At 53.4% G+C, this 26,412-nt stretch overlaps 1 protein-coding gene across 2 annotated transcripts; it reads left to right on the forward strand.

Annotated features, from left to right (window-relative positions):
* The first annotated feature begins 917 nt into the window (after positions 1 to 917).
* Positions 918 to 26,046, forward strand: HOMER3 (homer scaffold protein 3). Of its 2 annotated transcripts, XM_064469247.1 has the most exons (10): positions 918 to 1,492; positions 11,629 to 11,771; positions 13,699 to 13,855; positions 14,761 to 14,892; positions 15,301 to 15,408; positions 18,833 to 18,954; positions 19,867 to 20,023; positions 21,901 to 22,011; positions 22,967 to 23,047; positions 23,910 to 26,046. In XM_064469247.1, the coding sequence occupies exons 2-10, from the start codon at positions 11,758 to 11,760 to the stop codon at positions 24,096 to 24,098; spliced, it is 1,071 nt and encodes a 356-aa protein (XP_064325317.1). In that variant the 5' UTR covers positions 918 to 1,492; positions 11,629 to 11,757; the 3' UTR covers positions 24,099 to 26,046. The 2 variants fall into 2 exon arrangements, with proteins under 2 accessions (XP_064325317.1, XP_064325318.1); XM_064469248.1 differs by lacking the exon at positions 11,629 to 11,771 and having other exon boundaries at positions 920 to 1,492.
* The last annotated feature ends 366 nt before the right edge of the window (positions 26,047 to 26,412 follow it).

Consider the following 26,412-nt stretch of genomic DNA (forward strand, 5'->3'; position numbering starts at 1 on the left):
CTGTTAATTTTCCCCTTGTATAAGTGACTTCATGAAAGACAGAACAACAAAGAGTTCCCTATTTCTGATAGATGTCTAGGCTAAGAAAAAAGAACACAATTTTGGTTTTCACAGGTAGCCAGTGCCCATTAAAATCCCAGTGCAGTTCTGGGATCCAGCCTGCCAGAACCCTCCGGGGGCCCCAGCCGGGCCCGGGGCAGTGAGTGCAGGACTGGCTCAGCTTGGCCTGGCCCAGCTCACCATGCCCTGTCCTGCCCAGCCTGGCTCTGCTCGGTTCAACCAAGCCCAGCTCAGCTCAGCCCAGCCCAGCCTGGATGAGCCCAGCTCAGTCCTGCCCTCCCCTGCCCTGCCAAGCCCGGCTCAGTCTGGTCCAGCCCAGCCCAGCCCAGCCTAGCCGGGCCCATCTCTGCCCGAGTATCTTGGCTCGGCTCGGCTCAGTCCAGTCTGGTCTAGCCTAGCCTAGCCTAGCCCAGCCCAGCCCAGCCGAGCCAGGCCCGGCCCAGTCCAGTCCAGTCCAGTCCAGTCCAGTCCAGTCCAGTCCAGCCCAGCCCAGCTGGGCCCGGCTCTGCCCGGCTCGGCTCAGCTCAGCTTGGCTCAGTCCAGTCTGGTCGAGCATAGCCCAGCCCAGCCCAGCCAGGCCCGGCTCAGTCCAGCCCAGCCTAGCCAACCCAGCCCAGCCCAGCCGGGCCTGGCTTGGCTCAGCTTGGTCCAGTCTGGTCTAGCCTAACCTAGCCCAGCCGAGCCGGGCCCCGCTCAGCCGAGCCCAGCCCAGCCCGGCTCGGTCCGGTCGAGCCGAGCCGAGCCGAGCCCAGCCCAGCCCAGCCCAGCCCAGCCCAGCCCAGCCCAGCCGGGCCCGGCTCTGCCCGGCTCTGCCCGGCAGGTGGTGCCGCCGAGCCGGCCCCGGCCCCAGCCCCGGGAATAAAGTCGGGAGAAGAAGCGGAGAAATGTGACGGCGCTGGGGCAGTTGGCGGGGGGAGGACGCGGGGAGGGAAAGAAGAGAGAGCGAGAACAAAGAAACGGCGCCCAGGAGGTGGCCGCACTTCGCGGGCTGCGGGGAGGAACTTGCGGGGCTGCCGGAGCAGCAGCCGGCTTTGTCTGGAAGGGCTCGCAAAGCACCACCTCGCCCCGGCGCTCCCCTCCCATGCTGAAGGGAAGGCGGGATCCTGGGAGCCGGAGAGGGGGAGCTGCGGCGGCCGGGGGTGCCCGAGGTCCCCGCCGGGCGCTCCGGGCGGCGGCTGGGGCTGGCTCCGGGGGGCTCCGGCTGCCCCTGCCCTTCCTGCCCCGCACCCGCGGGCGTTGCTGGGCGTTTCGAGCCAACAGCAAAACTAGCAAGATCTCAAAGTGAAATTCCGGAGGAAATTTAAAGAGCATCCGGATCCGGAGAAAGACAGAAAGAAAGAGGAAGGGAGAAATAAATCAAAACGTGGAGAGAATCCCCGGCAGCTGAAGAAAGGACGGGAGAGAAAGAAGCTGACACCCAGGCAGCGATGGGGTGAGCCTGGCAGTTTATTATTCTTGAATTGCTTTTATTATTTGTGGCCGCCGAGCTATTTTTAAGGTAATTGCAAAAGAAATGAAGTCTTTACATTGCGTTTTTTCCACACTGCAAGCTTTAAAGTTTAGGCTTGCTTTTTATTTTACGGGCTACAAAGTAGGGAATTGCAAATCTCTGCAACTTCTTTAAATAAACTCGTCTGTAAGGGAAGCCTCTCGTGATCTACATGTTGTATGAAATCCAAACTGGGAGGCTGGGTGGGAGGACTGGAGCTGGGTCGCGTTCACAAACTTTTCCAGAAGTTAGAAATCGGGGATTTTGTGTGGCTCCTGTGACTTTGGCATTCGGTAAAATGGATCCTGTTTGCGTTTCTAAATGAACAAGTAGCTGATCAAAAATCCCTGATGACTTAGCTTATGATCCCCCTTGGGTTTTCCAAGAGTGAAATAACGCTGCATGGATGTGGCAGCGGATTTTGGCATGGAAATAGGAGCTTAGTCTGGTATTTAATGTCTGTCCTAGTTCCAAGTCTCAATCGTGCAACTTTAAGGACGTGTTGTTGTGAGTTTCTTGTGCAATAAACTCTTGGTGGCTGTCTGAAAGCACAGTGGACCTGCAGGGAGCCTGTGATCCGCTCCCTCCGAACGCATGCGTTTGGCAATGCAAGAGAAATAAATGATGTTCTTAGGGGCTTGTTTTGCTAATTTTCCTCTTGGGCTGTCTAGATAAAGCGATTGAGCAGTCAAACACGGATCCACGAGGCAGAAAAGGCAGAGGCGAAGGATCAAAAGTGACAGCAGCGTGAATGTGGCGGAGATCCTTTGAAGCTGGCAACGTGTGCCGATGCAGGTTAAATCACAAAGTGTCCCTATTTTCCTGCAACTTTTCCTGTGATCCATAAAGTTACTGTAAAACTTCTGGAACTGCTAGGAAGGGTTTAACAAGCAGATAGTTTGGGACTAGCGCTTTATTAGTGCTAGTGGATGAATCCTCCTCGGACTTACCGCGGGTACGCCCAGCGGCTAGGGGAGTTCTTTAGAGGGTCGCCAGCTCCCATGGAAGACGTCGAGAGGGTGTCCCCACCTCAATCTGCTTAGACGTCGCTGTGTAATTATAGTGGCGTAGTAGCAAGACTGTCGTTAAGCCAGAGATGACGTTTCCACCCCAAATTCCTTATTTCCACTTAACTCCTGAGATACAAGTGTCTTTCTGCTTGTACATTGATCACACGGGGAGAGTGAGTAGCTTTCAGCGGCATTTAGATTCCTCTGGATACAACAGAGATTAAAAGCGCATCACCTCTTACATCACGTTTTGGCAGTTCATTTTAGTTACCTGGTTTTTAAAGCAGAGATTCTGCTCGTATTCCTCTGTATTAGATTTCTTTGTAACATCATGTTCTGGTTTTCACGGATAAATTCTCCGTGGGCTCTCGTGTCCACTGTACGGTATGTATTAATGCACCAGCACTTGCCCTCTGAAGGGGACGGTTGGACATAACGCTTGATCCTGAGGGAGGTGAGTTTAGTTAGGTCCTAGCTCAGTCCTTGGCAGACACTTGCTCCCATTTCCCTGACTCTCAGCTGATAGTACTGGCAAACATAAGTACAGGTAGGTGCAACTTGCCACCTTTAATTTGAGCAGTAGAGAGTTTACCTCCTTGTCACATATCAGGCAAATGAATTTGCCCACTCTTACCTATGCTGTCATCCCACCGAGCTCTGCTAAACCGGCAATTCCAACTGGCCTTGCCAGAGGGGCTGCTCCTTGCGCCTCTAAAGCTCCAGCAAGGGCAGGTGGAAAACAGCAGGTCTTGGGGACTTGTTCTAGTGAAGCTGAGCAGGCATCTGTGCCTGGAAGCGCTGTGGGTCCTGCAGATTCCAGTGAAGATGCGGAGGCAGAACATGCTGGAGGCACGGAGCATTCTGAAATGTGCACGTATCTCCACTGCTCTGGTTCTAATTATGACTGGATGTATTTTCTGGAATGCATAAAGAATTGCTTAGCTGCAGTCTGGCTCTGCTGGGGTTTTGAACTTTAATTGCTGTACAGGCTTCCAGTAATGGCTCTGTGTCTCTCAAAAGAAAGAGCTGCTGAAGCTCAGCAGCAGGAGTAACAGTTGTCCCGGGAAGGTGAATGCACAGATTGTGTTGTAGACACCCAGTAGCATAGCGTTCAGCAGCCAAGACGCTCTGGAGATGGAGACTGGTTTCCAAAAGTGAAAAACCCTAAAACCTCTCTCAGCTGTGTTGTGTCTTTAAACGCCCTTGACGCCCTGCCTCTGCGTCTGACCTTGCGTGCTTGTCGCGGTTCCCCATGCTGATCCAACAGGAGCGTATTCCGCCAGGATTCCTTTGCTGCCCTTTATCTGCAGACAGGCCATGAGGCAGCTGCTTTTCATTCCTGTGCTAAGCCCTGCCGGGTAATCTCTTGGGAGCTGGGGGAGGCAGAAGGGAAAGCAGACCCTAGCCAGCTCCCGTAGCTGGAGCTGCACCGCTCTACCTTCCCTTTGCAGCTGAGGGGTAGAAGTCTCCTCCAATCCCACCTGGACGCAAGCGGCATCTGTGCGTTTTCCCCAAGGTGACATTATGCAGCACAGAATGAAAGCGAAGCTGCAGCTAAGAGGGCTTGAAAACCTGCCTGGTGTTTAGAACAGAGGGCTGGGAATCAGCCCCCCCAAACTTTACTCCCGAAGCAGTTTGGCGCCTAACAGTCGGTGTCCTGGGGACTTGTGCCCAAACCCTGGGTAGGCGATATCAAAGCACGCTCTCTGCACCCATTTACAGTGAAGCAGTAGTTTCCATAGGCTCTGGAGGGGGTTACACCCAGTCGCTGGCTCAGAGGAAGGGTTAGACTTTGGGGAGAAATGCAAAGGGGAAGAGATGAGGTTTGACTCTCATTAACCCACACTTCTTCCCCAACCAGCACTGACGTACAGTCAGCAGCTATTCAAGCTGCTGAGGGAAGATAAAAGGAAACAAAGACAGACAGCAGTGGAGGAGGAGATTGGTTCTCATGCCCTCTCTGTGCTCCAGTTCTGCCTTTTGAAATACGGGGCTCTGTCTGAAACACGTTTCCCCCCACCCCTCCCTCAGATTATCCCGGACCGTGCTGCTTTGCGGGGTTTCTTGCACCCGAGCGCTCTGGCTGGGGCTCCAGCAGAAGGGAGAGCCCTGGCCCTGACGCAGCCAGCACGGCCTCCCGGCTGACTCAGCGTGGCGGCGGGCTGAGCGCCAGAGCTCAGGCACGTATCTTTCATGCTCCCATGCTCTCACATACCCCTTTTTGCTCTGCACAAGCTGCCCCGTGAACACCCATCCAGGAAACCAGACCTTGCAGAGAGAAAGGACTTTTGGGAAGATTGCAGTGAGAATTGCGAAGTTCCCGCCACAGCGGCTGGGCAATTCTTACCTCCTGCTGTGGCCTTTTATCAGAAGAGGATCTCTTTTTTGGGGGCTTGCTCGTTGTGGCTGCACATTGAGCCCAGCCACAGGGATCAGTGTGAAACTACGTTCCTTGGTTTCTGTGCTCTGAAGGTGTCCTGCTGCTGTCAGCAGGAACATCGCAGCCCCAGAGCCCTTCCCTGCCCTTGTGGCTGAGTACTGCGGTGCCCGTGGTCCACGGAAGCAAATGATTCTGCTGATCTGGTACTTTGTGATTTCTTGCAAGGCATTTTTGGCTTGGTTTTTAGATGAAGGGAGACCACAAGCTGGCTACATGCAAAGTATTTTAAAAGTGATTGTCTTCTCCGCGTCCCAGTGCGGCGAGGCTCCTTTCTCTGATGCGTCAATGAAGGTCCCTGCAAAGAGAAGCTGCAGTGAGCGAGAGGAGGTGCAGGCTGGGGAGCAGCACATGGGCTTCCTAGAGATGCCCTTGGCTGAACCCCATCCAGGAGCACCGAGGCAAATGCAGTTAATGAGGAGTGAGCTCAGCCTCCCCAGCACATTCCAGCTGCTGCCTGAAGTGGCTAAAAGACTTTATTCCTAAACCTCAGACCTATTCACTATTTGTGTTCCTGGAGTGCTTTGAACTTGGTCTCACCCACCAAATCTCTCTCATAAGGCTCTATACTTGTGTCTAGGTTTGAATCCTGCTCTTTTGTCACACGCCTCGTGCTGGAACCGAAAACAGGACAGAAACATTAGTATAAATTTGGGGAACGATGACTCTAAAAGCTTCCTCCTCCAGAGCAAACGTAAGGTTTCTTCTCTCTGGTCATGCAGCAAAGGGTGGGGGCAGGTGAGCAGGATGTGATCGGTAATTCGGTTAACTAAATGGGCATGTCACAGGGAGGCAGACAGGATTGTGAGGCAAGAATTACTGAGAAGAGGAAAAAAAGAAAAGATCTCAGTGGGAAAAATCTTTCAGATGGCACAGAAAATCAGAGGAGAACAAGGACAAAGCCTAAGTCAAATGCAGCTGTGCGGTCAGAAAGAGACCCCTCCCCACAGCCGGTGTAGGAGCTATCGAGCAAAGACATCGCTGGATGCAATAAAAGATCTAAAGCAAACAATAAAAACCTGATTTCTTTCTCTCCCTTTTGAAGAGGTCTGGCAGGAGGGCTTTGTTTTAGCAGTTGCCCTTCGGTTTAGGAGCCTGCTGAAGAGAGGGAGGGAGACCCTGTAACTGTCAAACAGGATTTTTTCCCAAAGAGGTGCTATTTGCATTGGAAATACCCTGAGATGCCCCTGGAATGGCTAACTCTTCGCTGGGTAAAAAACCTGGCTGGATGGCCAGGCGCAAAGAGTTGTGGTGAATGGAGTTAAATCCGGCTGGTGGCCCGTCGCGAGCGGTGTCCCCCAGGGCTCAGCGTTGGGGCCAGTCTTGTTTAATGTCTTTATTAATGATCTGGGCGAGGGGAGCGAGTGCACCCTCAGGGAGTTGCAGATGACACCAAGCTGGGCGGGAGTGTCGATCTGCTCGAGGGCAGGAAGGCTCTGCAGGGGGACCTGGACGGGCTGGATCGATGGGCCGAGGCCAGTTGTGTGAGGTTTAACAAGGCCCAGTGCCGGGTCCTGCCCTTGGGTCACACCAACCCCAGGCAGCGCCCCAGGCCTGGGGCAGAGGGGCTGGGAAGTGCCCGGCGGAGAAGGCCCTGGGGGTGCGGGCTGACAGCCGGCTGGGCATGAGCCAGCAGTGCCCGGGTGGCCAAGGAGGCCACCAGCCCCCGGGCTTGTGTCAGCACTGGTGTGGCCAGCAGGAGCCGGGCAGGGATGGGGCCCCTGTGCTCGGCCCTGGGGAGGCCCCACCTCGAGTGCTGGGCTCAGGTTTGGGCCCCTCGGGACAAGAAGGGCCTTGAGGGGCTGGAGCGTGTCCAGAGAAGGGCAGCGGGGCTGGGGCAGGGTCTGGAGCACAAGTGTGCTGGGGGGCGGCTGGGGGGGCTGGGGGGGTTTAGCCTGGAGAAGAGGGGGCTGAGGGGAGCCCTTCTCGCTCTCTGCAGCTGCCTGAGAGGGGCTGGAGTGAGGGGGGGGTTGGTCTCTGCTCCCTAGTAACAAGTGATAAGACAAAGAGGAGGTGCCGGGGAGGCTGAGACTGGATGTCAGGAAACATTTCTTCACCAAAAGGGTTGTCAAGCACTGGAACAGGCTGCCCAGGGAAGTGGTTGAGTTACCACCCCTGGAGGTATTTGAAAGACATGTACATGTGGTGCCTGGGGAGATGGTTTAATGGTGGACTTGGCAGTGCTGGGTTAACAGTTGGACTTGGTCATCTTAAAGGTCGTTTCCAACCTAACCAATTCTATGATTCTATTCTGTTAGAAAGTGAAAGCAATAAAATACAGATTCTCCGAGGAGACACTGTGCTACTGAAATTCAGACACAGAATGTTTTGCTGAATGGCTCTTTCAAAGGTGGTCTGTCCCTTCCTTTAACCTATTCCTTAAAACGGGAGGTATTTCTTTAGAGGACTGTACACCATTACCTCGTGGCAGGAGGCTGGAGGACGCAGTGGGGAACATGCCCCGTTCCCAGCTCTGCCTGTGGCTTAAATAAAAAAAAAATCTCTTCACCTTTTTACTTCTGTTCCCTTATTGGACTCGTCTGCAGGTTTGAGAGTATTTTTCTGGTGAGGATTAGAGAGATGACTCTCTGAAATCCCCCTATTAAAGCCATACCTAGCAGAGGGATTCAAGGTGGCTTGCTCAAAGCGTCGGCAGATGCACGTGGGGAACCCTCCGTGCGAGATGGGCTCTGAGGCAGGGCTGGCGAGCTGAGCTCCCAGCAGCCTGGTGTCGGCAGCTCTGCTTCGGCTTGGACGTCGTTTTACTGCGGCGTGGTGGGCCTGCGTCACTGCCGTGCCTTGTACGTGCCGATCCCACGCGTTGCAGGTGCATCATGGATGACCCTGGCACCGGTCCCTGATGCTGTCTCCTGCGCAGGGGATGGTGCGGTCCCTCTTTGGAGAGGCTTCCCCGGGAGGTGGCTCATCTCCCTTTCTGTTGCGTTCTCTCTGTAGCAGCACTGGGGTATTTTAGAAGATCCTGCTTAGGAAGAGGCCTGTGTGCCTGCGAGGAGGAGGGTAGAGCCCACATCTAGGCAGGACACTCAAGGACAGTCCATGCATCCAGTGACATATGTGTGCCTGCTCAAGCCAGGGGGGTTGGACGAGATGACCTCCAAGGTCCCTTCCAACCCCCACCATTCTGTGATTCCATGATTCTGTGTTCAGATCACACAGAACAGAGGGGGCAGCGCTGGTTTTAGTCTTCCCCAGTATTTGGCACCTTCTATGCCTGCTGTTCCCCTGCTAGGTGAAACTTGGCGCTGGTGCAAGGGACTGAATGGCTGCCATCTGTACCTCCTTGGCACAGGGTGGTGCTTGCAGGGCGTGCTTCTCCTCCGGGGTCTTGGCAGTGCGTCGGTGTGTCCTAACCTGACGAGGTCCCTCACCCAGCCTTAGCAAACTTGGTTCCTTTAGCCTGCTCAGTCCTTTGGTACTCTGCTGAGACCATAAATTAAGAGGACAAATAATGATTTGCTTTCCTGGCAATGGTTGAAATAAGCAGCTATTCATTAAGAAATCAATTTGGATGCCGTAGAGAGGGGAATAGTATAAGAACCAAGGTGGAAACGAGACCAGCATGTGGTTTTACGTGTCATCGTAACGACCACTGAGTCAGAGACTCCAGTTGGTGAGCAAATCAGAAACCATTGATCCGTACCCTATATTTACGTGTCCTTCCCAAACACCCAGTGACCTTCTTCCAGCTTCTCTGGAAGGAGGAGCCACAAGAGGAGTCATTGAGGTCTTTCCTTGGGCAGCATCCTGGAGCCAGGTGCTTTGCCGATGTGAAGAACACCTTAGGAAGAGCTAGATTAGTTAGATCGTCTTTTCTTTTCACTTTCAGCTGCTGGTAGCTGGGAGCCTGCTGCTGGAGTGTTAGGGAACATTCATGGGGGACAGGTCATTTTTAAGCTATCAGCAGGGCATGGGATATTGAATTTTGCCCTTCCCCCCTGGGTTGGGAACAAATCCTGGCAGCGATGAGACCTGGATCCCTTCCAGTTGCCATCAGGCACTTGCTGATCATGTCTGTGTCTCAGCCAGATCTTTGTCCCTTCGAGTCATTTGCTTTGGTTTTTCTTAATTATCCCCAAAGGACAGCCCTAGAGGGATGTAAGTGGTTTTATTTACACATGTCCTTTTCACTGCTGTCTGTGTTGTTATGGGGACACCCAGCTGGGAGCAGGAAAAGAAGCGTCAGCGTTTAGGGATGCGTGGTGTATCCAGCACATACACTTAAAACACAGGGGAAAAGAGGGCTGTGGTGGGAGAGAGAACATGACAGTTTGAATCCTAGGCACTTGTGGGACTATTTTTAAATGCTTTGTAGTGGTTTTGGAAACAAGGGGTCAGCAGCTTGGCCAGAAGCAAGCGGAACGCAGGCGGGTGCTCCTCAGGCATGGCTCCGCTCGTGCATCTCGGATCTGGCTTTCAGCACCTGTGCTTTTCCTGCTCTGAACTTCCCTCGGCACGTACGCCAGTGCCCCGCAGCGCTGCCCGTGTCCCCACCTTGCTGATGCACTCGGCTGCGCTCAGCCGCGTCAAACCCTGCCCGCGTTCTTTGCTGCTAAAGGAATCGTGGAAGGGGTGAGGTAGAGGCATTTTCCATTTAATAAGGCATTTGTGACTTCTTAGAGATGTGCCCCTAGATTTGCAGGCTTTCTTGCTTTCCTCCTCTCTTGGTTTGCGTTGCTGCCTACTCTTCCTGTTTTTTATTGTGCTCCACTTGGACTCTAGGAGAGCTTTTGTTTTGTAGCATTTGCTTTAACCTTGTCAGACAAGTGAGTGAGTACCCCAAGGCTGGTTTCCAGGCTAGCCAGTATCCTTGACAATGAAATTCTTGTATTAGCTGGATACAGTTTGTATCATTTGATGGATTTAAAACAAAGACTTTTTTTTCCTGCACGAGCACTGCAAAAGGAGCATGAACACCTCTGTGCTGTTCCCAAGCAGAGCACAAAGCTCTCCTGAGCGTTACCTACGGAGCTGAAGCAACTGCTTCCTAGAAAGCACTGTCCCCGTGCCAGGCTGGCGCTATACCCAGAGAAGGCAAAGCCGTGCTGGCCTCGTAAAGCAATCTCCAGTCACCATTATTAGGGACGTGCAAGTTGGCAGCAGCTGTTCCCAATTGCACTGAGGAAAAGGGAGATGTGGAAGATAATTTCAGGAGGTTCTGCAGAGTTTGCTTCCCTCAGAGGGAGATGGGTGCGGGAGTTCCCTCCTTGGCACCAGGCAGGCAGGTGAAGTTGCCGACATGCCCTGCTGCTGTTGCTGCCAGTTTGCTGCCTGTTGGAAGCAAAGCACATCTGGTGTAGCTGGCAGCAGGCCTGTTCGGAGAGTCTGCGAGACTTTCGCGTTTGTAACTGGAAGGGATAGACCTCTCGCAGACCCCATGAAGTTGTGCTGCTCCAGGGAGGACCGTAAGGCACGAACAAACGTATGAGGAGTGTCGAGACAGCGGTGACTATGTGAGGGCACAAGAAGCAGAGCCCCCTTCCCCATCAGCACCGTCAGCGGTGCATATTTTGGCGTACCTGAGACCAGGAGAAGAGCGTGCCTGCCCGGGGGCTGCATGTCAGGCAAGGGGGCAGCCGAGTCAGCCTCGCTGGAGCGGAAAAAGCATAAGCTAACCCCTCTGAAGGTGGGCTTTTCTTCTGTCTGCCAGGCCTCCCAGTGGCATTTTATTTTCTACTCCTGGTGCTCAGAAGGAAAGTAATGCTGGCTTTTGTGGTTAGTGACACTGTAATTACAGGACGGTTGACATCCAAGCGGCCTCCTGAGCCTCCCCTGTCTTGGAGCGATCAGTAGGAAGGCAGTGGGGTTTTCCAAGTATTAAGACACTTTTAGTTGACCTGCTGTAAGGCAGGCTTAGCAGAGAGGCTGGGAGATCTGGGCTCTCCACCCCTTCAACAGGCATCCTGCATCATGCAAACTCACTTTCTCACCGTTGTGCTCCCTTTTTGAGATACGCAATCTCGGTTGATCTGGGGGAGAGCAGGGTGGGGACCATTTACTGGAGAGACTAATTTACAAAGCAAATGAATAGCACAGCTGTCTCTCATGTCATGGGGAGGCAGTCCAGGGCAGCCGCAGGGGCTCCTCGCTGCTGGGGTCTGGGATCGTGCCTGGCTCCGTGGTGGGTGAAGGCCCAGGTGTGGCTGCGACCCCCGTCTCAGAGAGCTCCATAGGGGTGCACGGCAGGGGCTGCTTGAAATATCACTGGGTCCAAAACCTGCCGCAGTCAGAGGACGGTTTCCACTGACTCCGGGTGCAGACCTCGCTGATGAATAGTGAGTGCAGGAATAGCTGCCGTGCATGTGAGGGGTGATCTCTGAGGAGGGTTTTCCCTCTTGCAGCCAGCATCACGTGTGTGTGACTGCAAACCCGAGCCTTCCAGGCTCCTCTGTGGCCCTCTCCCAATGGCCAGCGCCTGCTGCCAAAGGGATTAACTCCAGTTACGCAGCTCATCCAATTATCTCCCGTGACAGGGAAGAAAACTTGTTTGGTGATGAGAAATCATTACAAATTACAAGCTTTGTGAGTTTGGGACAAACGAAGCCCCTAAACGCTGCCTGGTTGAACGCTCTGTGCTCTGTGTGATAAATAACAGCTGACTTTTCCATCGCTAGGAAATGAATCACTGTGGAGGCAAAACCAAAGAGGAGCCTCAGCCCAGCTAGGAGGCCTGAGAAGGAAGCTGCTGGAGGAGACGCATACTAACTCCACTGGCCTCTAGTCTGTCTTACCCTAACTAACAAATGTCAACAACTAGGTAATGTCATTCCTCTGTTCTTTCTGACACTAGCCCAGGACATGGGGGTTAAGGTGCAGAAACATTACTTTTTCCCTACTCTGTAGACACGGCGTTTCAAAGGATAAGTCGTGACCCACGTAAAATTTAGTGTCTGTTAGTGGAGCCTGGAAAATTTGAATCTCATTCCAGAAACAGACTGTGAATGAATAAAACCAGCCAGAGGGGATGCTGAGAAGGGGCTAGTTTAGACCCTCCTGGAGCCTGCCTCTGAGTAAGAAATCTGAGCCAGGGCTGTAACCTGGGAACAGGCTGGAAACTGGGAGGTAGCAGGGAGCATTTTCTCTTCTTCCTAAGTTTTGGTGATGGGTTCAGAAAGCACGAGGTCTTTGGATTGATGGGAAGGTCTGCTCGTTGCAGCTGTGAGGGCTTGGAATGGGGAGGAAATAGAAATGTCTGGACTTCGGGAGCTCGCGTGTAGCAGGATTGTGATTTTGCCTCGTTGGCAGCTGTCACGGGGGTGTGGGATGTTTCCAATCACATCAGATTTCACTAGGTTTGGGGAAGGAACGTGGCAATGGCCGGCGCCTTGGGTTTTAACCAAAGTCAAAGACCCCAAGACCTGATGCACCTGGACTGTTGTGTCATGGAGACATTCCTTCCTGCCTCCTGAACAGCTCAAGTTCCGTCCTGCTGCCTGAGATTCAACTCCTATTTCAGCTCAGATATTACCGGTTACAAAATCCGGGCAGTGCTTGGTTCAGTGCTGTCTTGCAGCAGCTGCGCGTTGTGCGGTGAAGTGTTTCCTTTAATTCTTTGTGAAGTGACTTGCTTTTGATCCTGCGATGTGACCCCTCACTGCAGGATGTGCTTCCCAAGCGTGAGTCAAGGGAGGAAGAGCTGTGCTGAGAGGAAGGGGCTTTTTGTTCTCACATCCCAAATGCATCCTCCATCTATCCATTTCACTAGGGTTTGGAGATATCCTATAAAGTACAAATAATAGAGCAGCCAGAGAAATCATATACCTGGTGACCAAACCGAATACCAAACTGACCACTAAGGCACAGAGGGATGGTGAAAGAAAGCTTCAAGTCAAGCTAAAAATAATATAACCTCTGATCATTAGCATAACTCTGCCACACCAACTGTGATGTGAAGGACCATCAGGTATGCCCCAAACATGAGATTGCCGTGTCCTGTTTGCGCTTCTGCTTGCAAGTTTTGTGCCCGTCCTTGGGCAAACATGCGTTTAAGAACTACTAACCCGAGGGCGCAGTCTGTTGTTGCTGGAATGACCTGGCTGTGGTCTTTGGAAATGTCTGATGACTGCAGGGGAGGACAGAGAAGCTCTAGAGGAAGATAAAAACCGGTATCTGTAGGTTAAACGCCCTTGGTAGCTTTGTTATTGCACCAAGGGTGTTTTCATAGACCAAGGTCACTCGCGTGCAGTGAAAGCTGCTGTCGCCAGGCTGCCTGGATGGTGAGCAAATAGGAGGCATAAACAGCCACGGGCTTTTACTTTGCAGGGGCATCAGCCAGCAGTCCCCCAGCTTCTAAAGTGGGCTTTAGAAGAGTGCCAAGAATGTGGAGGGCTCCTGGCGAGAGCACAGAGAAGCCCAGAGGTCTTGGAAAAGCAACTCACGGGAATGGTGGAGAACTTGGGTCACGACTCCCCAGATAAGAAGGGACACCAGACGATGCCAGCCTGGACAGTGCGGAGCTGCTACTCCCTGCACAGAGGCTCAGTGCGGGGCTGCTGGTCGAGACACGCTGCGTCCCTGGGGGCTGCAGTGCTTAGCACCTAGTGTCACAGATCCCTGGCGAGAAGGCGAATAGCAGAAGTGCTGCTGGCGGTGCAGAATGCAACCCAAGTGCCAGGAAGCCGATGGGCCTCCCCCGTTGCTCAGCTTCCCCTCTGCCCTGACAACCCTGTCCGTTTCTCTTGCAGGGAGCAGCCAATCTTCAGCACCAGGGCGCATGTTTTCCAGATCGACCCTGCCACCAAACGGAACTGGATCCCTGCCAGCAAGCACGCTTTGACCGTCTCCTACTTCTACGATGCCACGCGCAATGTGTACCGGATCATCAGCGTGGGGGGCACCAAGGTAGGGGGGGATTCGCTGGCAGCATCACGAGCTTGACAGCAGGTTTTTCTCCAGTCAAAGTCTGCTCTGGTGTTGATGGTTTTGGTGTCAAGTTGGTCAGTTCTCAGCGTGGGCACTCTAGCATCCTCACTGCAGGGAACGGAAGGTAAAACACTGCCTCTGTGCTCGAGTGTCTGTGTTAGACGCTAGAATCCGTGCTGGTGAAGCGTGTGCCCCAGGGTCTGATGTCGTCCCTCCCTGCCCCACTCTCACCTCACCCCCTGCGTGCGCAAAACACAAGCTTTTTCTGAGAGCCTTTATCCTATGCTAAAACCGACCCCTGTAGATACGATGAAGTGACAGAGGTTGAGGGAGTCTCAGAGGTGGTCTGTTCAGTCGCTTCCACAAAACGCAATTAACTCTCTCTTAACCCATTCTTGATAGGCATTTTCCTGACCTGTTCTTGAAGGCGTCCAATGCAGAGATTTGGCAATCTTCCCAGGCAATTTATTTTGTTGCTGCCCTAACCAGCAGAGAGTGTTTTGTAATAGCTAGTCCTGACTGCTCTTTAAGCCCTTCTTTTTTTTTTTTTTCTTACTTGCCACAAAAATGGAGAACATCAGAAAGCTGTTAAGTCCCCAGAGACACGCTGTCTCTTATCTTCTTTTCCAGCAATGGAGGAAGCTGATGGTACTGAGGCTTTTTTCCTTTTTCAATAGACAAGATGATTGAGATTTGTTCATGCCACAAAGCCAGATTAGAAACACTTTTGGTCACCAAAAGCCTAAACTGTTGTGTTATAGATTAAAAAGCAGACCTTTCTACGCCTAGTTCCTAGAGTACTCAGGGCTGGTCGATCCCACACCGCCGCCCCAGGGCAGCAGGCTGGAGTTTTCTCTGACTCTCATTGTTGCCTCTCTCTGCAGGCAATCATCAACAGCACTATTACCCCCAACATGACCTTCACAAAGACATCCCAGAAATTTGGACAATGGGCAGACAGCCGAGCCAACACAGTCTATGGGTTGGGCTTTGCTTCGGAGCAACACCTCTCGCAGGTAATGCTGCAGCTGCCGGCAGAAAGCTGGTGCTAGCAGGGGGAACGTCCCTGACCCCCTTGAAGGGGAGACTCTAGGAACCTGATGCAATGCTCTACCTGCCATGCTAAAATCTAACGCAAGATGCAGGAAGAGCTCAAAAGGAATATTTGCAGAGTGTTTTGAGCATCACGAATTAGGACTCCAGGCTCAACTTCTGTCATTGCTGTTCAGCTAATCCCACAGTCCTGAGTGCCAGAATCATGGGCCAGGGCAGGAAGGGGCTGTTCCCTGAATTCTACTGTTAGTTGAAGAGAAATTAAAAAGCATGTTGAATGGAGTTGCAAAGAGGGGTGTAACCCAGGCATCAATTCTAGTTCGTTCCGCATTTCAGTGTAGCACCGGAGTGACTTTGCCACCCCCCTCTAGTTTGCAGAGAAGTTCCAGGAAGTGAAAGAAGCTGCCCGTTTGGCGAGGGAGAAGTCCCAGGATAAAACAGAGCTGACCAATCCTGCCCTGAACATCACATCTCACCAGGTAATGCTCGGAAAGAGGCGTGAGTAAAGCTCGCTGCAGAGCGATGACGGCTGGGGAAAGCAGCCACTGTGCTGATCTCCCCGAGTAACTTCTTGCTTTCATCCCCTTCTCCCTGAGAGCTTTCTTGCCAGACACTGAGGTTGGAGCTTCACATTTTGATGACACCTGTGGCCCTGAGGTCACTCAGCTGAAACACATGAAGTAGGTTAACTACTTAGTGCTTAAGTGGAGCTCCTGGGAAGGTTCGCGCTCCTCCCTCTTTGCCAGTTAAACCGTCAAAACTATTCCGTGTCTTATAAAGCCATGCTGGAGGTTTTTCTTGTTGGGTTTTTCTTGTTGTGGTGGATGGGATTTTTTATTTTGGTGGGTTTTGTTGTGTTTCTCTAGAGCTGCGGGCTCAGTGTGAATAACAGGCAAGCAGCATGCAGGAGTGCGTGACACCTGGTTGAAGGTCATAGGAAGGGAGATGCGTGGCATTTCCAACCATTCTTCTTCCTCTCCTGGGGCCGCAGGGGGTTTTTCTCCAAGTGCCTATGATAGGTGATGGTGCTGTTCATGGGGGTCCATGGAAAGACAAAGTGATTTCTTAGACCTGGTGACTGAGGAGTGCTGTCCTGACTTCTGTTTCTGTCATATTTCCACTGTGGAAGAGAAGCTGTGCTGTGAGAGTAGAAATCACTCCCCTCCTTGGGACGCATGACAGCCAGTCATTCAGTTTCTTTTTCCCCAGGAGACCAAGCCAGAAAGCTTAAGCCCATCACGGATCGTTCTCACGTGTGTTGCATTCGCAACTGTTCCCTTTCTCCCTGCGTAGCTAAACCAACTCCAGCAGCAGTGGGACGGAAGGGAGAGGACAAGCTGTGGGGAACTCTGCCCTGCTTTATCCCACGGTGAAGCAGTTCAGTGCTGATGGTGAAGGTGCCGTCCCAAATAGTTCGCTCCAGAGGTGATTCTGCGTTTCCCAGAGCTGCTGGCAGTAGGAGAGGAGCTGTAGGATGGGGGACACTGCGTTCTCTGGGCTGAGTACAGATGGAGTGGCAGCAGAGGAGGAGGAGGGAGTGTGAACAGTACCTTGGCCTGCAGGAAAAAGAGGGGGAGGTGAAGGCGGTGGCTCTGCAGAGACTGGAAATGTCATGTGGGGTGCAAAAATGGGGAAAATCTGCCTAGCTTTGGCTCCTGCTAACTATAAGCCCCATCCTAATGGGTGGCAAATGAAGAAGGGAGTAGGGCAGAGGATTCATGGCAGAGCCAAAGTTTTAGGTAAGACTCTGGCCAGTAATAATTGCCCAAGATGGAGATTTATGGCCAGCTGCAGCTTCCATCCCTATCCCCCCTGGCCAGGAGATGGAGGCTGGGAGTAGAGATATTTCCTTTTATCCTCTGCCACAAATGGACATGTTCATCTCTCCTGTGCTGCGATGGCAACTTGTGACAGAAGGGATGAGGAGGCCAGAAGGTGAAGGTTAAACACAGATCAGGGAAATGGCCTAAGCCTCTGTTCTCTCTTATCTGACTCAGCAGTGCTAAAACTGCCACAATGGGAACCCACACTCACTCCTCCCATTCAGCCCGCCTTGCCTGGCGGTGGGAGAGCTCCGACACAAGCATGCACGGCCCCTGCCCGCAGCCAGCGTGCTGACACAGTGACACGTGCAGCGTCCCCTGCCACGTGGGCGTGCAGACCTCGGCCTGCCGTCCCCAGTCTGTACGTACATCAGCCCATCATCCCTTCTCCCTCTGTCCCGCGGCTGATTCTCACGCTCTGCGTTAGTAGAGTGTCAAACATGAGCTTCATCCCTGAATAATTGATTGTGTTTCTGTTTGCAAGTGAGCAGAGAGCGGATCTGTCTCCTGAAATTAAATCAGCGCTCCCTCATTTTCTGCATCCGCATTAGTTTACTTAGACTTCAGATTTTCAGAGCTGAGGAAATCCCAGGACAGCAGCAATCTTCTGTCCTCTAGTACCTTTTAGGCCAATCCCCATCCCATTTAGCATCCCCATCACAGAGTATAATGTAAGCAACAAAACAGTGTGGAGCATCTTCAACTGTTACCAGCCTCAGCTGGGCTCACAGGGGCTCAATACACCAGAAGAGGAAACTTCTGCCCCTTCCCTGCCTCCGTTTCCCCACCTTGTGGTAAAGGTGAGGCAGGGTTGTGTCTTACAGGTCTTGCTCCTCAATCACGCTCTGGAAGGCTTCGTGGAGCTGCCGTTCAATACATCTCATAGCCCTGTCCGGCTCTATTTATAGATGTCAGCCGACTCCGAAGGCAGGTGGCTGTCCTTACCGCAGGCATTTGAGGGCTACCTATCAATTCCAGCAGGCTCACCAGCCACCTGGTCTCACAGCCCCCAACTTAGGATCCCAGAGGCTCATTGCTTGCTCAGAGAGTCTTTTTATAGCTCAGTTTGCCCTGTCAGTGCCAAGCTTCTTCCCTGCTGTGAGAGGAGACCGTGCAGGCAGGGTCTTCTGGAGGGGCCGGAGGATGTAAAGGCTGCTTTGGCTTCTGCATATTCATCTCTGCTCCACTGTCAGTTCCCTCCAGCCTGGGAGGACAAATTGTTTGTCTCTGCTAGTTCTGATGTACACAGGAACATAGAGCCATAGAGGAGGGTGTATTTTGGTGCAGGGGCTGCGAGTTGCTTCTCCCACACCTTTGGAAAGCGGGTGCCACGGTCATCTGAGCAATAGCAGTTTCCCTCCCTTGAGCCTGAAAAACACTATCCAAATGGCACCTGGTGTCTTAATTCGAGGTACAGAAGCTGGACTTGCCACTGAACCCACGTGGCCTGGCAGGTCTGTGTTTAGAGTCTTTCCACTGCTCTGAGAACCGGCAAGAAAATCCTGTTAAGAATTCAGCAAACCCTTGAAACGGCCGGCTTGAGCAGCTGGGAGCGTCGCCCACGGCCGCGGGACTCGGGTTACAGGCTGTAACGTCGCTGGCATTTGTCAAGGGGAAGTTGAGGGCCAGAGAATTCAGTACCTCAAGTCGGGAGGGAGGAATAGCTGGTGCGTGCAAGCTGTGAGCCCACCTGCTCAGGGTGTCTGTGCACTGGGATCGCTGCCCCAGCATGGCATGGAGACAGGGAAAGGGAGGATGCGGGAGCAGGGCAGCTGCTGGAAGAGCTAAGCACTAACCTACGTATCCAAGAGAAAGCCCTGTGTCCGCATCGCTTCTGAAGACATCACTATGTCACGACTGGTGCTGCTGAGCCGTAAGTGAGGACCTTCACCACCCCTGGTCGCGCAGACAAGCACAGCACTACCTAAGGGCTAGGACTGAAAGCCAGCGTTTCTCACAAGAGTACAGGGACTGAGAACTAACCCCGTGAACCCGGGCTGCGAATGAGTTTGCAGAGGCCTTGTGGCCACGTGGCCTATCTTCACTGCTGTGTGATAACCTCCTCTTCCTCATCCCCCAGGTACTTCCCAGCCCCATCATCAGCTCCAATGGGCCAGGAGAAGATAAACTATTCCGGAGCCAAAGTGCCGATGTTGAGATAACAACAGAGAAGGAGCGGCTGAAGAAGATGCTTTCAGAAGGGTGAGGTTGCCCCAAGTGCTCTCTGCTCCTGAGCCCTAAGCTGTCCATTCTGTCCTGATTTGGTGCATGTCCCTGCCATCCCAAATGGTTTTGACCCAACGGTACTTCTTTAGGTAGCTGATAATGCCCCATGTCCGCTGCTGCTCAAGCCCTCCGCTGTACCGATTTCCCCTCTTCCCCAGTAGAAAGTTATTCCAGCTTGGAGGTGAAATCTGCCGTTCAAGCAGCGTGGGAAGGAGAATGCTTTGTGCCCACAGCGGGGACGAGTTGATGCCAGTTATCTACAGATCAGTAGTTTGTGATACCAGAAGATGTTCACGCTTTTCCAGCTGGCCCAAGGCTGCATTTGTGTTAATTCCCCTGATGATTCCAGCAAAGTCCCTCCTGCTTCCGCTCTTTGTCTGTTCAAAAGACTCTGGGCTGGATTCTGCCCTGTGGCTCCCTTTGAGCTCCCAGCTGAACACTTAGAATATTTTTAAATCAAAAGCAAGTGTCCTTTGCTACCTTCTCCTGATTCTGGGGTGGTAGGGTTTTATTCAAAGCAAACTCAGATCTAACAAAGATTTTTAAAATGGATTCACAGTCCCACGTTGCAAAGCTCCTTTATAGTAGCTGTATCTTCCCCCCACCCCCCACCCCATTAATCTCACAGTGTGGTTTCTGCTGTTTCAAGCAAGCCCACATGGCCTCAAAGTCAAATATTATCCAGGGATAAAGGAAAGAGATGCAGATTCAGGGCTGGAAGAAGCATTTAAATTTGGGAAGTGATTTGAAAGCCAAATAGAAAACAGGGAGCTGCCCAGTGCTTCCAAGAGGGTGGTTTCAGTGCGTGTTAGCACTGGGGGAAGAAATCTTCATGCCGAGACTCTCTAACACTCTCCTGCACGCTCTTCCCTGTGTTCTCTCTCACAGTTCGGTGAGTGAGGTCCAGTGGGAGGCTGAATTCTTCAGCCTCCAGGACAACAACAACAAGCTCGTCGCTGCTCTCCATGAAGCCAACGCCAACGTGGACCAGTGGAAGAAGCAGCTGGCTGCTTATCAGGAGGAGACGGAAACCCTGCGGCAGCGGGTGAGCATGGGAGGGCACTTGCAGAGCAAGTCAGAGGAAGCCCTGTCCCAGAGCCAGATGGTGCCCTTGACCCCATTTTCCCATCAGTTTTCATGGGTGTCAGCAGGAGATAAGAAGGAAATCCAGGATGCTGCATGAGCCTGGCAGGGAAAACATGTCAAGGAATAAGGCCACGTAACTAGGGAGCTCTCACAAGAGCTCCTGTTTTCTGCAGAGCAAGGTGGGGGTGTGCAGAGTCCCCGTGGATAAAGGGAGGAGGCCGGAGCACAAAGTCAAAGAATACCAGCTTCCCTTCAGATTTTCTGGGGGTAGTTCTTAGCTGCCAGCGATACTAAGGCCCGCGCTCCCCCTGAGCTGGGCATCAGGGCAATCTTCTGGCTGCTGACAGGAAGGATGAAGATTGCTCTATCTGCTATAATTAGCTGGAATCCAAGCTGCCACATCATGAAACCCGGGTGGCGCAATACAAACAGGCCCTTGTTCGGTTGGAATAATAGGATCTTTTGACCTACGTAATATCAGAGGGGTCACAGATCAACTGAGGAGGCCTGTGTGCATCTGGGCAGAGGAGTGACAGTCACACGGTTGGGTTTGTTGGGAGGGAAGAACTGCGGAGTAACTTGGGGAAAGGGTTTTAGGACAGTTGGGGTTTGGCTGGGAAAGGACTCTGGAGCCTTGGAGAAGGCATAAAGCCATTTCACTTCTAGATAGCTCATTGAAAAGACAGCAGGGATTCACAGCAATTAACAGCTGTTTCCACTTGATGGCTGTTGTGTGGCCAGCCTGTGCAGCAAACAGCCGTCCCCCAGGACTCGCTGTGCCCGTTGCTAACTCTCAGTGCTGGAGTCAGACAGTAAAAGAGCTGCTCGGAGCAAATTCTCTCCTCTTCAGCAGGAGCCTGCCCTAGGTACAGCAGAGATTGTGGCTGTGCGTATATATATGTGTGGTTTGGGGGCTGGCTGGGGTGAGCTGGCTCTTCCCTGCCATCGCCCTGTGCGTACACAGCTGTTCGGCAGCTGTTCTCACAGCTGGGGACTAGGAGCCAGCCTTTTGTGAGCCCTGGGCAACGGGCAACCCCTGGGGGCTCTTGCAGAATCTCAGAAGAAACTGTAACTCAGTGAAACGTCCAGATGGTTGTCCCTAAACCGGAGCACTCCGGGACCAGAGCTGGGTGGTGGTGGCCTGGCAGCTCACAACCACTGTTTCGGTGGGCCCTGGCAGAGCCCCAGTCCAGGCAGCGTTGCCCTGCTGCCCCAGCGAGAGCGTCACACCAGGGTCCGAGCCCTGCCTATGGCACAGTACCCGTCACTGGAGCTGCTCTTGCAGAGCTCAGTGCAGGCCCTGCGAGAACGTGGGTCCCGGCAATAGCTGCCGCAGACCTTCTGATGAGCTTTTAAAAATGAATCCTCTTCATGAATAATCTAAGCCACTGGGCTGCGTTTTTCAGGAATGGGGAGGACACTTGGGCAAACCCTTCCTCCCAGCTCTGCCGTGGTTGAGATGCAGTAACTCCCTTGCCCTCGGCAACCTCTGCCCAAGGATGCAAATGGAGCTGGACCCAGCCGTCGCTGTGGCTTTGTAGGCTCACGCACTTGATGCCCACCAGTGAGGCTTTGCTGGAAGTGCAAGACCGCAGGAGAAAGCGGAGGCAGAGTCTCTAGACGAAGCTTTGCCGCAATGCGTTTCTGTGCGTGATCTACGCGGAACAGGAGAGCGTTTTTTCCCGCGCAGCCCCGGGGTGGGAGCTGCTATCCTGTTGTAAGCCTGGTTGGGTTTGCAAGGAAGCCAAACCGTGACAGAGAGTGACTGTGGGTGATAAGGTGTCAGGACATTCCTAGATCTCTGAGCACGCCTTCCCTGTGCTTGCTTCCGTGTAGGTAGCAGAGCTGGAGTCACAGGGTGCTCACGATTCCTCCAGCGAGAACAACAAGGAAGAGCTGAGCCAAACCCTGGAGGAGCTGGAGCTACTGATCAAGGCTAAAGACGAGGTAATACCCCACAAAACAGAGTAAAGCCTGGGGCTGGGCGGCTTGTCAATCACCAACACCCCGTCTGTCACCACAGCTTGTATGAGATCAGAGGGCCTCTCGCGCCGTTGCACGTGCTGCCTGCGCAAGCCAGGAGCCTCTGTAAGCCAGCACAGCCCCCTCGGCGGTCTCCCCTCCCAGAGAGGCGAAGCTGAGCGAGAGTAACGTGCTGGGAGTTTCCCCTGCAAATAGCCTCGAGTGGAGAGTCTCAGACACGGCACAAACGCCAGGGATGCGTCTTACCCCTTCCCCTCTCAGCCATCTGCAGCTGCAGTTAGCCTCTAGTGTAGTAACTGCTTCTCGCTTTCACTGCATTTAAATGAATGATTTAAAGCAGCGTTTTAATTACAGAGGCTGTGATGGAAGGGAGATGTGGAGAGAATCTCTCTGATTTGCACATCTGCGGCTCTCTGGCGGCCGTGCTTCTGCAGGGTGGGTGGACAGAGCCTCAGGGTCGGAGCCGCAAAGCAGGGGTTGGGGAGGGGAGGCGTTTTGGCGTTCCTGATCCTTAGCGAGCAGGGCTGTCTCCCCCCTCCCCAGAGCTACTCAGGCTAGAGGGAAAACGCTGGGGCAAGGCAAAGGTGTGCAAAGGCTTTCACCCAAGAGCTGAGCAGTGACCCTGGCCCCAAAAGCCTGGGATCTGATCTTGAACAAGGACGCAGCAGGGTGCAGAGACCTCTGAAACATGCTGGCACTCAGCCGGTCATCTTGATGAGGACTGACAGCTTAGCGGGAGGTAGCGGGTACAGCAGAAGTAGAAGGTTAATAAGGCAGGTATTAAAATTTGGAGCTGAGCGTGGTTATGTGATCCTTGGAGAGAGGGAAGGGGCCTTGGCTGGGGTATGTGGTAGGAGCGAGCCAGCCCCACTGGGACAGGAGTGGGTCTGACCTGATGCTCTTCCTCCTTGTGTTTTAGGAGATTCAGATGCTAAAGAGCCAGAAGTGTGGCCGATGGGAAGCAGAGGGTGAGCGTGAGGAGACGCTGCAGAAGCTGCAGGTGAGGATGGCAGATCTGGGGCACCTCTGCACTCAGAGCAGAGGGATCCATCCCCTTTTCTCCTTTGAGCCAAAGAGTGAATGCCGCAGAGCTGCCACGCCTATCTCTGCCTCTGGATGATGGGAACGGGTCCTTGCCTAAGTCCCTGCCTTCTTCCACCCTCCCTGGATCCCTCAGAGACGTGGCATGGGGCACAATCGGCAGGCAACGGCAAACCCAGCCTTCACGTGCTCTCCCCCAGAGCTTGCAGAAGCCCCTGACATGAGGCTGGAGCAGGACCCCTGATGTCCTGTGACCCTCTGTCTCTCCGAAGTCCTGCTTGCCTTGCTGGATGGACAGGGATGGCTGGGGAGCAGAGCTCTGACTCTGGCTGGCTGGCAGGAGGGATGCAAGCTGCTCTGCACCTCAGGGCAAGGACACAGATGGAAGCACGATCTGTTGTGCGGTCTCTGGGGGAACTGCCTGCCTGCGTTCACCTCCAAGCTGCTGAACAAGGGGATCTGCTGCAGGGCTCAGCCCCAATCACAGGCACTGGCTTTCAGGGCAGAAAAATATCTCCAGACATCAAATGCCATCAGACCTGGAGAAGATAGGCGTGTGAGGAGATGTGCATTTATACGCCTTTGCAAGCTGTGGGCAGATGCCTGGGTTTGGGGAACATCTGCTCACGTGTATGCCGGGGTGCTGGCAAGAGAGGGAGGTCCCTCGGCGAAAGAACTGATGGCGACTGGGCTGGCTGGGTGTGGGTAGCCTGGCGCTGGGGTGCTAGCAGGGCTGTTTTGCGGAGATAAGGGTGGTGGTCTGAGAGCAGCGTGTATCAGTGCTGGGGCAGCCACCTCACCGCACTTGTGTCCTTCGGCAGGAGCTGGAGGCGTGCAACGCAGAACTGGAGCGACGCCTTCATCTTGCTGAGCAGACGCTGGCGGAGACCCTGGCCGAGAGGGAGAAGATCCAGAACGAGGTCACCAAGGTGGCCGAGATAATGGATGTGAAGATATTTGAGCTCAGTGAGATCCGTCAGGGACTAGCCAAGCTGGTAGAGAGCAACTGAGCAGCAGCACGCTCAGAGGAGACGCCTCCGGCGGAGGGGAGCCCGAGCTGGGACTGGTCACTGACAGCAATTACAGTCACGGAACAGCCCCGAGGCCTGTTCGGGCAGGATACGCCAACATACCAGCAGCTGCCTGGACAGTGTGGAGACCAGCCACAGCCACTTACTGCCCACTGAACGCCCAGACAGAGCACAGAGGACCCCAGCTCCTGAAACCTTCACAGGGAGCATCTACAAGTGACAGCCAGACCTCTCTGGACCCTGCCATGGCTGTGGCACGGTCCAGAGACAGCAGCTGTCCCCGTGCTGCCTTCCCGGCCTCCCTGCTGCCACACTGTGTCTCCAACGTTTTTACAGTTTTCTAGGGGAAGGGGCTGAGCAGCCTTTGCGGTTTTTTCAGTAGTTTTTTAGGAAACCACTTGCCTTTTGCAAATAAGCTGCCTGTTTCCCCACCTAGGGAGGGAGGAGAGGTTCTAGCACACTGAGGACAACAGTGGCTCCTTTTTCTCTTCCCCAGCCCTAACTGGGCTGTCTTTCTAACAGGATCCAGTAACACTGGTCACTGTCAGGAGCTTCCAGAGGTAGCAGAGTCCCTGCTGCAGAGAAGGGTGCTTGCCTGGCCGTGTGTCCTTTCCACTGTTCAGTCACATCCTCCAGAGGAAAAGGAACTGCAGGTTTTAAAGCTCTTATTAGTTTAACACAGTGGGATTTAATGACTTGTTCAAATTCCTTTAAGCTGAGAAGAGTAGAGGCTTGATTGGGAAAGGGGCATTTGAGAAATGGGACATCCCTGAGGGGATGGCCAACAAACTGCTCGATTGGCATCTCTCCTGGCCTCTGAGGGCTGCAGTTAATTGAAATTAAATGGAGCAAATCGCAGTTGCTCTTGGTTTCTTTTTTTTTTTCTTTTTTTTTTATTTTTTTTATTTTTTATTGGGAAACAGTCCACAGAGGTGTCCTGCTCCGTGTCAGCCGAGCAGTATTCCTTGCGAAGGGTACGGGTCCCAGCTTGCCATCCTTGGCCAGATTAAACGAGAGCGGGAGGCATTTGGAGCGTGCTGGGACTGGTGCCCTGCGGGGCCTGTGGGAACCTTGTGAGTTACCATAGATGTTGTCTAGTCATAGGAGTTGAGCAAGGCCTGAGGGAGGCACCACAGAAACCTGGAAAGCTGTGTCCCCCCACGGCGCCCGCTGCGCCCCCGTAGTTGCCTAGGAGCATGCTTAGCCCTGTGCTGAATGACAAAGCAGTGTCTGTGTAGAAATAGTTAGTAACCTTACGGGAGTGTTGATGGATTTGGGTTTTGTTGGGTTTTTGGCCCTCTTTGCCGCTATAAGTTAGGGAAGGACAGCAGTAACCCTGGGAAATCCAGGAATCCTGGCACTGGCTGGCAAGTACTGCCCCCTCCGCACCCAGCCGAACCTCGGCAGACCTGTGTTAGAGGCTCCTCGGGGCCTGCCTCTCCTTTCGCTCGCCTGGTGACCACGAGAGGAGCCCACAGCTCCACGCACTGCCTGCAAGTCGGGGCAGGATTAGGTCTGGCACCTTGGGAACCTGCTGGAGCGGAGAACTGCTGGTGACTCTGTGCTGGATTGTGTCTAGGCAAAGCCCTTCCCTCTCCCAGGGGTGATGAGGAAACACCGAGATTTCCAGACCTGCATAGCCGGGGAAGGGCTTTTCTGGTTGGGGTTGGGGTTTGGGTTTTGTTTGCTTTGGTTTTTCTTTTTCTGTTGGTTTTTACTTTGTTTTTTGCATGAAGTGTTCTCACAATTGTACGGGGCTGGAGCTGCTGTAGTAATATTTGTTTGTTTCGGGGTATTTAAGAAGGGAAGGAAGTAACTGGGTGGCAGATATTTCTAGGGACTTGTTTACCACCCCACACCAGTGTTCATATTTTATTCCTACAGGAGCAGCCTTCTTTTGAAATAGAGACCAGCTCCGAGAAAGGCGTGCTTGGTTTGCGTCTCCGTCGCTGTAATACGGAGGGAGGAGGGTGGGATTTGGGAGCATGGGAGAAAGTAAGTTGAGCAAAAGTCTCTTACGTTCTGTACTACTACACTCTCGCCACTTTTCTGTGGCCGTGACAAGGTGGAGCTGGGTATGGATCCTTAAATTCTGGCAGAGACCATTTCGTAGCCCCACGCCTTGGCCGGGGTTGTATCGCCCATTGATGGGGGCTGACCAGGCCGGCGTGCGCCACGCCTGGGTGAATCATCTCTCCCCGGGGGAGGCGATGCTCAGACGGTTCCCAGGAAGCGAGAGGGAGGACTTGAGTCAAGCTGCCGCGCATCCCAGCAGGACTCCCTCTGCGGGAGG

Source organism: Phalacrocorax carbo, chromosome 19, assembly GCF_963921805.1.
Source record: "Phalacrocorax carbo chromosome 19, bPhaCar2.1, whole genome shotgun sequence".
Classification (NCBI taxonomy): Eukaryota; Metazoa; Chordata; class Aves; order Suliformes; family Phalacrocoracidae; genus Phalacrocorax; species Phalacrocorax carbo.

Excerpts from the sequence above, each read along its gene's own strand:
- HOMER3 (XM_064469247.1), top strand. Across the intron at positions 13,856-14,760 it reads TCAGCGTGGGGGGCACCAAG|GCAATCATCAACAGCACTAT; the intron begins GTAGGGGGGGAT and ends CTCTCTCTGCAG. Across the intron at positions 18,955-19,866 it reads AAGAAGATGCTTTCAGAAGG|TTCGGTGAGTGAGGTCCAGT; the intron begins GTGAGGTTGCCC and ends TCTCTCTCACAG.